This window comes from Oxyura jamaicensis, chromosome 13 (assembly GCF_011077185.1).
Source record: "Oxyura jamaicensis isolate SHBP4307 breed ruddy duck chromosome 13, BPBGC_Ojam_1.0, whole genome shotgun sequence".
Classification (NCBI taxonomy): Eukaryota; Metazoa; Chordata; class Aves; order Anseriformes; family Anatidae; genus Oxyura; species Oxyura jamaicensis.
In genome coordinates this window covers 19295092-19309932 of record NC_048905.1, presented here as the reverse complement: position 1 = coordinate 19309932, position 14841 = coordinate 19295092, and the positions used below count along the sequence as shown (strand labels likewise).

The 14841-nt window shown below is 39.1% G+C and overlaps 1 protein-coding gene across 2 annotated transcripts in view; it reads right to left on the bottom strand.

Moving 5' to 3' along the window:
- KDM3B (lysine demethylase 3B) overlaps window positions 1-14841 on the bottom strand; it is a 49371-nt gene that overhangs the window by 17170 nt on the left and 17360 nt on the right. For both annotated transcript variants that reach the window (XM_035338249.1, XM_035338250.1), the window contains 9 exons: window positions 12223-13468; window positions 11386-11587; window positions 9852-10066; window positions 8701-8853; window positions 6603-6710; window positions 6387-6514; window positions 5001-5280; window positions 3786-4042; window positions 2203-2469 (listed from right to left, as the gene is read on the bottom strand). In XM_035338249.1, coding sequence (XP_035194140.1) covers window positions 2203-2469; window positions 3786-4042; window positions 5001-5280; window positions 6387-6514; window positions 6603-6710; window positions 8701-8853; window positions 9852-10066; window positions 11386-11587; window positions 12223-13468 — 2856 coding nt within the window. The remainder of the gene's footprint in view (window positions 1-2202; window positions 2470-3785; window positions 4043-5000; window positions 5281-6386; window positions 6515-6602; window positions 6711-8700; window positions 8854-9851; window positions 10067-11385; window positions 11588-12222; window positions 13469-14841) is intronic.

Genomic DNA, 14841 nt, shown 5'->3' with positions numbered 1-14841 from the left:
CCAATTAGCCTTCTTCAACCCATAGAACAGGAAAAGGGAAGGTGATTTTTTTGGGGTGGAATTCATGTTCTTTGACTTCACTTTCAAAGGGGCACCTGGGCTGTGGATTCAGTTGAAAGAGAACTGTGACAAAACAGTTTGTTGAGAGAATCTCTGCTCTCAGAAATTCTGTTTAAAATGACCTTGCTAAAACAGCAACAACTGAGTCACGTGCTCTGTCTGGTGCAGGAGTAAGAGAATTCCACTTAGCTTGCTTTCTGCCTTTCAGCAGTAAACTCATGTGAGTGCAACATCACTGGAGAATCCTTGAATAAGCATGGGACTGTTGCTATGAAAGGGGCCTCGGAATGATAAAATCATGCAAAAAGCATCCCTAGCACATCTGGGGGAAAAGCCTAAAACAGAGGTTCACAAACAGTACATAAATGTGACCGTTGTGGCCAAAGCCTAAGAATCTGCACCAGCTTAGAAGAAGGTGATACACACTGGAAGTTACACATTCATCTGACAGAAAATCAGTAATCCCATTTCTAGACTCCATCAGGAGAATCTCAAGATTCATTAACAATTAAGGACCTCATGGACACATGCAGCACCTTGAACCTGGTGATAAAGCCAGTCTAATCTGCACAGATACTGATGAGCAAGTGTTTTGTCAGTAGCTGCTAAATTATTTAGGATCCTCTTAAGAGGGAGAATATTATTTGCTGACAGATAGAGTAGGGAAAATTGCCAGAGCATACTAACCAGAAATTTAACAGCTCTTAGCCAAGACAGGCAGATGACTGACAACACAGGAGTGCAAAAAAACTCATCAGAAATCATAATTCAGAAAGATGCAACAGGTTCAAAAAAGATGAGGTTCCTGTGCACTCTAGGAAGAATCTAGGAGGACAAGACGACAACTGCAATTAGAGGAAAAGCTGGCAATACAGGCAGCAGGCTGCATTTCTAGTCAGACAAGGGAGGTACAGTAGCCCCTAACACTATTAGTAGCTGACTAGTGGAGCCAACAAAAGCAACTGGTTGTTGATCTGTGGTTGGTGGTGGCACAAGCCTCTTTGCAGTTTTCATGGGTATGTGCTAGTTATACATGTGCCTAGTGGATGCAAAGAATGTGTAGTCCCATGGGACATGCTAAAGTTAACTGGAAAGTACTCTTCCACTGGCAGGAATGGACTCTGAATTAAGAAGAGGAATGTGAAGTCTGATTCGCTCCTCTGTCACAGCTCAGCAGCATGTATGTCTTGCGAGCAACCCAAAATCAGTAAGGAATGTTAGTTCCGAGAATATTAGAATAACAACAGAACAGCTGACAACACAAACTTCCCCAAAAGAGAAGATGAGGGACATACCAATCTAACACCAATGGTCTCAATTCTGAGTAGTCAGTGAAGGTAACAGTATTAGAGGTAGCTGTGGAACCAAATGCTAAGAACACAGTTTGAACACTGATGGACACCAGAATCTGTCAGAGCTATTGGTATGCTTCCTGAGTAGCAGCAGTTACTTACCCATTTCTTAAGCTTCAGCTTGCCTGACCAGGCCAATATTAATGACTCTCTGGAGAAGTCTAAGAACTGCAGCACTACGGACTAAAATCTGAAACAGCGGCTATGCTGGCAGCAGGTCTAAGTCCTCTCTCTTGACTGAAGACTTCATCAGTCAATGTCCACTCAGACAATCCAGTAGAGTGCTCAACACATGAAATGCTGAATCCAAAGCAACACTTGGGCTCATACAGGCTGCAGGCTCAGGATGAGTCACTGCCATCACTATACTCCAAAATTCTGGCAGAACTTGGTTTCACGCAGCACCTGTATTCTTGTACATGCTGCAGCTGGAAAGAATGGACCTTTTCCTGAGGCTATAAAGCATCAAGTATGGGGTAGATACATGCAGGATGCATGCAGGAATCATAATGGATTCACTAATGGGCTGTGGCAGAGCAGGTTCAGCAAAAATCACACTACAACTTAAAAGACTGTCAAGCTGAGAACAGCACATGTGCTTGAGTCATTTCAGCATGCAGTGGACAGGGCTGCTGTGTCCCCTGTTTACAGTGCTACAGTTGAAATCCTTGTTCATCATATGCACCCAGGAGCAACTGGCCAAAGTTTGAATGGACACATTAAAAAAGGTAGAGAATAAACTGTCAGGATACTTTTAAGCCGTAAGGGTTGGCAATTTGTCATCACCCACCTGGCCTTGTTTCCAACACTCCCTGAAGATCTTCCAGTTGTTTTTGTTGCTAGGATCATGAAGACAAAGGAGCCTACCATCACAAAGCCAAGAGTGGGAAGTGTGTGGATCCAGAACATTTAAGCCCATTACCATTTCCTTCACATCTCTTTGCGTGTCAACTAAATTACTAGTTCGTTTTGCAGCATCAGATGTCTTCTTATTTTCCACCACAGAAGCAATGATATGGTCTAAAAAGTTAGGCAGGCTGGCTTTACCTTTGGCCCCCTAGAAGATGTAAACCCAGAGGTAAGTTTCATCTTGCAACAGCGGACATTATCTGCTCTCATTCAGCTTTCAGTTGTGAACATTTTGCTATCAAAAATATGCAGCAGTAAACAAATCAGCACAGACACAGGCATATATCCAGTAAGAACAGAAACAGATATGTTCCTGTTTTGCTATGGTAAAACTTAAAATAACCTGCTACAAACAGATTGTTGGATTCCTGAACAGGAATGTGAGTAATAAGAAAGTGATGGGGGTCATAACAGAAACAACTTAAATGCCTTTTGTTGATACAGGCAACAACTTAACTACATCTCTTATACTGGAAGACCAGAGGTCAAGAAAGGGAAAAAAATAAAGCACACAACAAATCTGATTAAAGGTGATGATAGAATGTATACAGTTGCGAGGACAGAGATACAAACTGAGACAGGCCTCTCATGCCTTGCAGGAATAACTTGCTTTAAAACATGATCACAATATTGTAGCTTGTACTCAGGGATGAGAGGAGAAAATAGCGTTTTTGGATTCACTTTCCTGTAGCAGTGACATATTTTCCCTTAGAGCTTCAGTTCCCTCTACTAATAGCAAACAACATGAACAATTTTTAAGGTTCTGTTCCCCAAATCTGACATGTAGGAAAAAAAATCTGCTATGAGACAAGCCATTTCATCGTCTTCCCTCATTCTATCTGCCTGGGCTTTCGGAGTAAGTCTTCTAGGAAGAGCTAAGTCTTAATAAATCCCATGGGACCTTCCCTTCTCTTAAACTAAATGCTTTTAAGCATTTCAAGCACCATTGATTTGTTGGTTTTTATTTTTTTTAAGGCTATTTCCTCCAAAACAAAGAGAAACAAAGTATCTTTATTCCAAAACAAGCCTCTAAACACATCTTAAATTCATTTACAATCTTATATATACTTGAAAAGCATTTAAGTTTTTTAAGGAACTGATTTGCTCACAAGTTTTTGCCTTTTTGGAGAGTATGCTCTTGCAATTCTTTTGAAGACCCAGAATTTAAAGTGAGCTTTTACAGGGGTGCTGATCATCAGTTTAACAATTCAAAGGCTATACATAACTCACTTTCTTGGTCTCTGGGAAGGAATAGCTTCTCCATGACATCAGCAAACCAAATTACAAACTAACAATGAACATCAAAATTCTCTACAACTTTGTGGGGTGGTGGACCTGGCTAGGTATTACATTTGTTTCAACATTTGAGAATAAGATACTATAAAAAAATAGATTAAAACTGTTAGATCATCATTAAATTCTTTCATATAACAGACATCGTTGAAGGAATACAAAATTGCTTACCATAGAAGCTGCAGAAAACACTGGAGGAAAGGGAATTCCTGTGTCTAATGGGACCTGAGGAAGCTTTCCTGGCCCTGTGTGTAGCAGATCTCTGAGGCTGGAGCCTTCTGCTTTGTTGCTAGATGTCACTGGACCCAACAACAGGCTATTAAACAGCTTTGGGGTTAGCGGGGAAACCTTCGTACTGGAGTTGAAGGAATCCAATCCAAAGGGTGAGTGGGATTCTTTATTAAGCACTGACCTCAGTGATCCTGATTCTGCAAAAAAGATATCAAAATTACGAAAAAAAGGCAAATTTCAAATGACCTCAAAGTCCTCTGAAAATGAGATCATCTTGCATTAAATATAGTACTGACATGATTTTTTGGTACATTATCACTGCAACAGTGAATGGACACCTTGAAGAGAATGACAAAAGACATCAGATCAGACAGATTTTACTCTTAGCATGCTGTTAGTTAAGGTTTCAAGCAGCACAGTAGTTTATCTGATCTGACAGTGTTTGATGTACAAGAAGCCGTAACTTTATAACAGTCTTAAAAATATTTCCTTGACATTCTGAATTAATGTTTCAATATAAAATATTTCAAATTTTAACTACAGTCAAAATATTACAATTGCTAAGCACTGCAAAAATTCAAGAGCATTTGAGACTGACATATAAAGCAGTTCCTACTAGACATGTGAACAGGAATAATTCTGTTTTAGACACATTACCTTTGACAACTCTGAGGTGTATATTATACACAATTATTTTCATACTGGGAATCACACAGTCTACTAAGTATTTAAAGAAGTTCTAAGCTTTTGACTCAAGTAGACTCTAATCTCTATATTCTTAGGAAATGCGCTCTTCAGGTTGCACATTGAAGAGCTTTGTTTACTTCAATAGTTCATAAACTGACATATATGCATCTCGAATTATCATCACTTTACATCAGGATACCAGCTGTTTATTACTTAGAAAATAAACACAAGAACCAGCGCTGAGATAAATTGGGAGTGACAAAACAGTATTTTTATCTTTAGCAATATCATCTTCCTAGTTTTCCATATTCCTAAGCCTGTAAAAAAAAAAATCTGCTTCCAGAGGCAAAGGAAGAAAAAACATTCTTTTCTATTTAAGAATGCACACTCTCACAAAGAATAGCAAGTAAGCAACACATTAGTGTTTATGTTTTATTTCCAACCCCAGAATGCATGTGTCCTGCTCACCTTTTGTTTCTTCTTTCGCTTTTTGTGTTGCTAAGTCTGCAAGCCAGTGTAAGGCTGATGATGGGGCTGTTTCTGGACAAAGTGGTCTGTTAGTCTTTGTTTCAGCAGTGTTATTGGTTGATAACGTCTCTGTTTTTGCAGGTTCTTCTGTCCTACTATCATTTGCTTCAGGTTTTGGTACACTGTCCACTTCTAGCTGCCCTGTTCCTGCTGTCCCTGCTCCAGTAGAAAAGGTGCTCTCACTTCCAGGGACTGATGCACTGGCATTGGCAGTTGGAAGCTAAAACAAAGATATAAACATCTGCTAAATGCTAAACAAAGGGAAGAGTTCAACTTGAGAACATTTTATTTATCTAAAGCGTTTTTGTTTGTTTGTTTGCTTCAAGCTAACAGAAGAATTCCTTTGTGCTTATGTAGCAGCAGAGAAGCTTGTCATCTCTGTATATTAGACCTTGCATTGTGACATGAACTTTATCATGCACGACTTAGCAATTTTTTTTAATGCAAGCCCAGACTTCCAAATTTTCTTTTTACAGAAGGATTTTTGTGTGAGCAGTAACAAAACTCCTCTAGATTCAGCATAACATTCAGTAACTGTAACAAAGTAAGTACACATACTGCAAACTACTCACACTGGATTGTTTTAAGATAGAGCATCAATATGAATGGCCTCCTGCTTAAATTTATGCATAAGAAGTATTAGCTCAAACCCTCGCTACAAGAAGGACATAGAGGTGCTCAAGCAAGTCCAGAGAAGGGCAATGAAGCTGGTGAAGGCTCTGGAGAACAAGTCTTACAAGGAGCAGCTGAGGGAGTTGGGGTTGTTCAGCCTGGAGAAGAGGAGGCTCAGGGGCGACCTTATCACACTCTACATGTACCTTAAAGGAAGCTGTAGCGAGGTGGGGATTAGTCTATTCTCCCACGTGCATGGTGACAGGACGAGGGGGAATGGGCTAAAGTTGCACCAGGGGAGGTTTAGGTTGGATATTAGGAAGAACTTTACTGAAAGGGTTGTTAGTCACTGGAATGGGCTGCCCAGGGAAGTGGTTGAGTCACCATCCCTGGAGGTCTTTAAAAGACGTTTAGATGTAGAGCTTAGTGATACGGTTTAGTGGAGGACTTGTTAGTGTTAGATCAGAGGTTGGACTAGATGATCTTGGAGGTCTATTCCAATCTAGATGATTCTGTGATATCCATTTGGTAAATAACAATTACAGCATACACCCCTGAAAAGCATCCTGGATTAATTTTGCTTAGCCAAAACACTTCTAACACACACTGAGAAAAGTCTGTGTTTCACAGCAGATAAGCCTAAACAATCTGTCGTTTTAATCGATCTTTAAAATGTAGTGTCAAACGAAGTGATTACAGCCCAAGATTACATACCTGTGATATTCCATTAGTGACGGCTGGTCTCAACACTGACTTGTTCTGCCGATTAATACATGGACAATTGGCTTTAATACCCCATTTGCCTCGTGCTGCATGAACCATGTCTCCAATATTATAAAGGGCTGGAATAAAGTTTAGATTTTTAATATCATATGTAAAGAAATCTAAAAACAAGGCCTTAACTATAAATTTTCAGGTTTCAAGCATTACCTGTACCAGGAATGATCTGTGTTGGCATAAGATTCTCTGGTTCATGAGACTGACCCTTTGCACACTTCAGCCATGAGAACACCTCCTCATCACCAATCTCTTCTGTCTCTGGAATAAAGACGCACAAAAAAGTAAATTTATTAAAAAAAAGTCACTAGAAATTTACAATACAATGCAACAATATTGTTTCTTCAGATTCTTTACAGTGCAGGAGATTAACCTGGGGATCTCAGAAATAAACTATAAATATAGATCATTAGAACGTGACATATAGCAACTTCTTCGGATCCAGATTATAAAGCTACCACATTAATTTTCCCTTCATCTTTAGGAGTTCAGTATTTTCTATCACCTAAAAATGTTAGCTTCTTGCCTCAACTTTTGAAGATCACTAATGTTCTCATATTACTTTCTTAAGTTGTATAGTAATTCTAACTTTTCACGTCATCATCTCCCAAACGTTTCCACAAGTATTTGCATATCAGTTTCAGGAAGAAGAAACTAAGCCTTCTTGTGACTATATCTACTTAATAAAGCTACAAAGTAACAAATAGATTGAAAAGCAGCCTGACAAATATATATTACTTCAGATTCTGGACCAAGTTGCGCCTACATACACATTACTGCATAAACTGCACACCATTCTCTTCCTTTAAAAATGCAGTAAAAAGGAGAGTATAAGATGAAAAGGATCATGTTAGTGGTGGACTTGTCAGTACTAGGTTAAACGTTGGACTGGATGATCTTACAGGCCTTTTCCAACCTGAAAGATTCTACAATATACAACTTCATTTCGGGGTCCTTTAGACCTGGTATCTGCACAGGTTGTTTCTACATCACAATGTTTTGAAGCCTCTTGGGGCAAGTAATTGTATTTAAGGTAATGCCTTTGTTGTACATTTTGGCCCATCCCAAAATTTCAGACTTACTAATAAACCATAATTAGAATACTGTTTTCAGGAAGCTGTTCATAAGCAATACACACACCACAATTATTTGGCACTGTGAAATATCAATATTTTCTGTACTGACCCTCCCCTGTACACCAACAAATACAAACTTGCCATGTGCCCAAGACATCTTTATTTTAACCTAGCATTGATAAGGATAACGTGTTTATTATTTTATAATGTGAGAGGAGATGGTGTTAAAGGACCACTGCCCTTGAATCATGAAAATCTTTATACCACATTCTGTCGGTGGCATATTCAGTCCCAAATGCCTTTTCCAAACATGTACAGGGCCAAATGCAAAAAACCCTATCCTACTTGCTTTCAATTATTTCCATTATACCCTGGTTAACTACATCTTAAAGACCGGTATGCTCTTTTCTGGTGTATTCTGGCAGTAATTTCTCCCTTATACAAAGACAGAGGGGAAGTTTTATCTGATTTTAAAACCCATTGCTTTTATAATTCAGTGCTCTCAGGAATCTTTATTATAAGAAGCAGATAGCAGTGCTCACTATCTCTAGTATTTTGTACATCTGCTTCATATAGTCACGTAACTGTCATTAGTAGATTTATATTTATTAAGATTGGCCATTTTCAGCATCCATACTACCAAAGCTGTCTCAATACAAACATATAGAAAAGCACCTGATACTTCTGCAAAAACATTATCCCTCTATTTGTTAGAAACCGAAGTTACTGAAGTTTTCCTGAATTACAGAAGCATTAAGGAATCAAAAAAGGAAAACATTCCAAAAACTCCTTTGTACAGGAAGTAGTTCTCAGTAGCGTCTGCTTATTAGTCCATACTGTGATGGTTCAGACCAGGCATAGTATTATTTAATTCTTTGGCTATCTGAGGAAAAGATGGAACTAGACAGCAGTCTTCCTCAGTATACAGCCTATGCCTACTGATGTCACAATTTTAACATAAAAACCCTAACCAAATAGATGAAATACAGTTATTTAAAGAAATAGAAAATGGAACAGCAGCATATAAGGCAGCTGTACTAAAGTTCCAAACTTACAGACTCCCATGTTGATACTTACCAACTCTACTACAAAAGCTTAAGCAACTTCCCAGAAGCTATCCCTGCTGAAAGCCAGCTATTTTGTAGATGACAGTAAGGAAAAAATCTAGTACTCACCACTACGTGGACGATTCTTCCTCAGCCGGTAACAGTCCAGACAGACCCCAAACCCACACTTGCGACAAACCCAATGAATATTGAAGAGCGTTGTCTCACATACATCACACATTTCCCTCACACCACGTACTGCTCGCTTCCATGCCACTTTCTCTAAAAATAGAAGGAACGTTAGGAATTATAGCTTTGACATTTTGTATTTTTCTCATCTAATTTGAGAGTATCACAGTAACATTGACAAGCAATTCACAGAAACATGACTTAGGGGCAGAGTATAGAAGCACATACTTTTTACATCCAGAGACATTCTTTGAGTTGCTATTCCTTTCACACTACTAAAATCCCCACTTCTAAGATGTTGTAAGGTTAAATCCCAAAACACACACACTACAGGGAAATGGGGCACCTCACAAAGCTCTGTAGAGACTGAATTTCATGGAAGTTACAGGAAAATTGTAAAACTTCTGCTAGCTTTATGAACAAATAACATGAACATATAAAACTATAAGGAATGAGTATTTAATTTCATTAATTGGTTGACTATCAGTTCTTTGGATTCTGAACTAAGAAATCTGCTGAAGTAGTAGTCCTCTCCAAATGGATGCCCTCATCAGTTTCAGGAATTAAAGTGAAAAATCAGACAAGAGTTATCAATATGACAGGCTGAACTGGATACCTTGAGGAAATTTACTTCTACACTGAATGTGCGTACTACTCTCTACACAGAAAATCCTGTGCTTTTATGTAATGTCCCTGGAGCATAATAGGACTGAAGTATTAAAAAAAAAAAAATGATGCTCATTGAAGTGAAGCTCGTCAAAATGAAAATGTTCATTTCTATTTTCTTAGGAGCATGGCTCAGCTAATTTCTGCATTTGCTTACTGAAAAATCAACGAATGATGTCTGAGAAAGTTACTGTTAGCTTCCCTTGTAGAAATGCTGCACTGATCCAAAAGAAAAATCCCAAATTCTGGTGGGATTACACAGCATTTACACAATTACACACACCCAAAAGTGAATATAGCCTTCTTGTTTGAAGAAGAGGAGAAGCATTTTGATAAAAAGTTGTATTACTCATTTAACTCTTCCATTGCATTGTAAATGTCACACAGAGAAAATGGATAAAAAACCCGTCAAAAACCCAGCTTACGATGTGGCTCAACCATCATCATTGCCTCCTTTTCTGACATAACAAGCTGGCAGAACTGGTCTCCAACATTGGCCAGGATGTATTTTGAAGTCTCCAAATCAATCCCCTCTGCAGGGGAGGAGGAAGGAATCCATAGACTCATGGCATCAGGGTCACTCTGCTGCGGGTTCAAGAAACCCTCTACTCGTAGAATACCTTTCCGGGTAAATATCAGCCTGCAGAAAACAGGATAAAATAAGCTTGTTAACCACCTTTAATTAATTTATAATGCAATCTATGTCAAATTATAGATCCAGAAATGGGAAAAAGGGCTTGAGTTACAGTACAATAATTTACAGCCAGTAAAATTATTATGCAAATCCAAATAAAGCAGAGAACAAGGTACACAAAGGCAATGGCTGCAAAACCCACCAGAAGGGATGCCCAGGTCCCAGTACGTGTTGGTGTGAAATTCCACATGAGAGATTGTTACAGATTAGTATAATTCTATGCTATTAATAGAATGAGATGATAAACTAAAAATCATTTGGGCTGCTGCATGATACTGCTTGTAAAATTGTGCATGGTTCATTCTCTATTTTAACTCAGTAGAAAATTATATCCCAACTCTTGGGAAACCAGTATTTCAATTCTGGCTAGTACTGCTAGCAATTAACAACTGCTCTAACAGTTCATATTCGAAGAGACAAAAATCCTTATTGTACCTATTCTTCTTGACACTGTTCTCCCCAGAGATGAGACAACTGTTCTATCAGTAGCAGTTGATGCTCCTAGTCTTCATGTAGTAAAAGGTATAACAATGTAACTTAGAGAAGCCTGAATGTCTCCTGCCATTATTAAAAGTAACTTTATTTTTCAACAAAAATAATTTTGACTTTAATCTCAAAGCTAGTTTAATTTTTAACAAGTTCAGGAAGAGCAGCAGCTATAATCCTTATGAGTGGCACATACTAAAAATTTTCTTCATCCTTTAAATGTCCAAAAGCGAGTAAACATCTTTTTTCAAATCACGCCTTGCGCTTGCTACAATAGGTAGATAAGGAAGATGAAGAGAAACACAAACCGTAAAGGAGCATATGCACTACACAGAGAAAATACAGGCAGCGTCCTGCTCCTAGAAATCAGTTTTGTACTCAACTTTCAAAACCTAATCAGACATCAGCTCATGCTGGCAATATCGCATCACTTAACTAAATTAAAATTTTCTCTCTGTTCTGAACTCCTTATGACAGAGCAAGAGAACAGTTACTGCATACAAAAACTGCTACCCAATAAAGCAAATTCAATCTCCCAAGGCTGGATTTAGCACCTCTCCTACTGTCATACAGCTGTACATTCCAGCAACAGCTCTTCCCTCACCTCTCGGCCTGAGAAAGGAAATGCCAGTCAGGTGATGCAGGGAAACGCAAGATAGTCAAAATCTTCATTATTGTACCCAAGCAAGTTAAGTAAGTAAAACACAAATACTTTGTGCTTGGACATGGTCTGAGCTCTGCATATAAACTACATATGAAGGAAGGAAGGATTTGAGTACCTCCGGAAATGGAAGAAGCGACATGCCACAGTTGAGTCATCCTGCTCTTGCTCCTTAAATTTGCGGTACCGCTCCAGACGGCACTCCCGGCACTTGTGCAGATGTGGGGCTACATTGATGCAAGAGCCATCCTGGAGAAAAGGCTCACCTGACTGCTTCAGCTTCCTCACCTTACTCATGTCTTTCAGTACCGACTGGCCAACTGGGTGAGGCAAAGTAGAAGTAAAAATTCATTAGTTAACTGCAACAGCAAAAGGATACTGGCCCCAATACACGTATTTTCAGAAATCTGTATGTTCATACCCATGACAAACCAGTAAGACTGCTCATTTCAGCAGACAGGCTTCTATTAGTCTTCCATGCACCAGAACCACAGTTATTTTAAAAGTAAAAAGCCTTTGTAAAAGGAAGGGTTATCTGGTTAAATTGGGCTACACAAAGTACCAAACAGCATTTATTTACAGAAATTCCAGCTTTTGCTCTCAATCCCAACACAACAATCAGCTGCTTTAGACAACACCTACAGCCCATTCTCATCAATCAAGGACTAACAGTTGGTACTTTTAATTAGGATGTAAGTTAGCAGTAAAATTAACAAATCCACACAAAAAGAATCTAATGTTTTCAAGTCTGCAGCGTAACAGTTTTGTCCAGACATACATATGCTTGAACACATGAATTTGCATACAAGTATTAAGCTTTAACCTTGTAAATATCTTGTATGTTGGCTACCCAGCATAAATGAGGTTTACACCTGTGGCTTCTCCTTCATCATACAGGAGAAATACAAGTATCCCACCCCTTTGTTTCCAAGACAACCTACATTCAAGCCATCACCTTTTAGGGGAGCTGTACGAGGCCGGCCCTTTGGGGGTTGTTTCCCTTTTCCTTTCCCCAGCAGCAATTCAGCATTGCGTTCTGCATTGGGACCTAGCTTTGCCATCAAGTGGTCTGGGATTCCCTTCATACAAGCCTTGGCTTGCAACTGCTCTTCAGAGTCACTCAAATCTGATAGGTCACTATTGGTACTGGAGTCTGAGTCCTGTTTGGATGTCAAGCTCCGCTCATCTAGAGAGAATCTTTTCACAGCTTCAAAGGGGGCTTTGTTCTCCTGTGGAAATTCAGACTGTGAAGAGAAAAAGCCAGGTGGATGCCTGCTAAACACATTAGAAAATGTTTTCAGAAGAGGATTGTCCTGCTGGCCAGGCCCAACAGCTGGTTTTTCTTCTGTTGGGCTGGAGGAAAGTGTGGGCATCTCAATGGGCTGTGTCAGGTTACTGCTTGGTGAGCTGGAACGGCCATTCCCTACGGTGGAAGGACTCTGAACACCACCAGCAACTGTTGAACAAGGAGTACTGGAGATCATCTTTGAGGAATCAGTTGTTATAAACAAGGTTTTCTTCTTAGCTAGACAAGAGTCTGTAGATGTGAGTGAGTCTGGCCAGCCAGAAGTAGCCTTATGACCCACAGGTGTAGATGGAGTAGAAACCCCTGTCTGAGATGAAGATGCAAAGCCACTGAAAGGACTAAGTTCTGTTTTCTCAGCAAATGCCAGGAAAGGGTTTGAGGGTTCCTCTCTTGATAGCTTTGGGGGCTGTAAAAATAAGTTTTCATGACTATCTGGGGGGCGAGTATTCAACAGGCTTCGTGAAAAGGCTGGAGTAAGGGTGGGCATGGATTCCATAGGCAGCTTCTGCTCCACAGAACCACCAGACTGGGATCCTGGTTTAGTGTCCGCTGAAAGAATTTTACCTTTGCAGGTCCCAGCACCCACATTCTCTGTACACTGCTTGAATGAGTCCCGACTGGAAGCATCTTCAGTCAAGCTCTCTGAAATGACTGTGAAGTAGTTACTGGAAGGTAGATTTTGGGACATGCATTGAAAAAACAAGTTATTGGAAAGATCAGAATCTTTCTGAGCCTCTTGTCCAGTACTACAACCAAAAGTAAATCCAGAAGGCTTGCTTTCTGGAGTCACCACTCCATTTGATTGGCTTCTTCCACCCCCAAATAGCAAGGTCTGGGAAGCACTTGGGAGCGAGACTCCAAATCCAGAAGAAGCCAAAAGCAAATTTCGAGAATTCTGAAACAAAATTAAAAAGCATTAGCCTAATAAAGGATTCTTATTTGATTCATCAGTATCTTTGTTGGTCTAAATACAAAACTAGTATTCTTCTTATCCACCTGCAGTAGTAAAAAAAATAAATCTAGTAGAAGTACTATTTACAATTAACAGACTTTAAAGATTGTTAGAATAATTTTTCCTATTTACAAGCTATTGACAATAATGAGCTAGCTAAGTGTCTTATGTACTGAAGACACATGGAAAAAAACACTTAATGACTTGTACTTTAGTACAAAAGTGAGACACAAGACACGTTTGCCTAATTCACAGAAAAACAAGCAATTTGAAGTGTTTTTTTTTTTTTTATTTCAAATCACTGGAGTTTTAATTGAAAGTACCTTTCAGTCATTCACTCTCCTACAGCAAATTTGTCCTTACAATCATTCATTGTTTCAGTACTCACCCTCCCTCAGGATCATCCTGATAAGCTCCTACTTAACCAGCACCCTTAAAATACTTAAGTTTCCTAAGTTAATTAAATAAATGCCCCTAGCAGTTACTGAATAGACTGTTCCTGATGACAGGCACACAGATGCTTAAGAAGTGGTGCTCTCTAGGGGATTTACTCAGTAGAGGTTAAGCACAAAGAGCTTAATTTTTTATCATCTTTAAAAATTTTAAAGTTTTCTTACTTGCAAGCTTCCATCACTGTGAAAGAGAATATTCTTTTGTTCTTAATTTATTCAGATTTTTCAATTCTCACAGTCAATCCTACTGTGATTATACTCTGTGACTAACTCGTTGGTTCTCTTCCTTTTCTTCAAATTTCAATTTAGAAATCTCGTCAGTCATAGGGAATATTCATTGTAAGAGTATGTGGAAGGAGAGCGTCTCCTCCTTTAAGTGTAAAGGTCCCTTTCAAATGCAACAAGGGATAATAAGACAGGGAGGAAGCCATAAACAACAATGCAAGGGGACACAAGGGGAACATATGATACGTGATGCAGTGATGACAAAACCTGGGAAGTCACAGTAATTGATGAGGGCACGTGAGCGACAGTGTGAAGACGTTTATTCCAGTGAGGTTATCAAGGGCCTAACAAGATACCCATCTCAGATGTTTCAATTACTTCTTTGCTTTTAGTGTCAGATAGTATATGATGCTATTGGCTCATTTTTCTACTGTGGACACATCTTTGTTCTAAGAGACAAACTGGAAATCTATAAATGGTTCTCAAAATGTAGTATAACTTAAATGTTCATGTTCTCATACACATCTGTTGATATAAAGGCAAGATACTTTAAGTAGGTTATCTTCCATGTGACATGACAGAATGAGTTATATTAAGTACAGTGTTCAAAGTCATTTTAAGGTTGCATTGTGTAAGTAA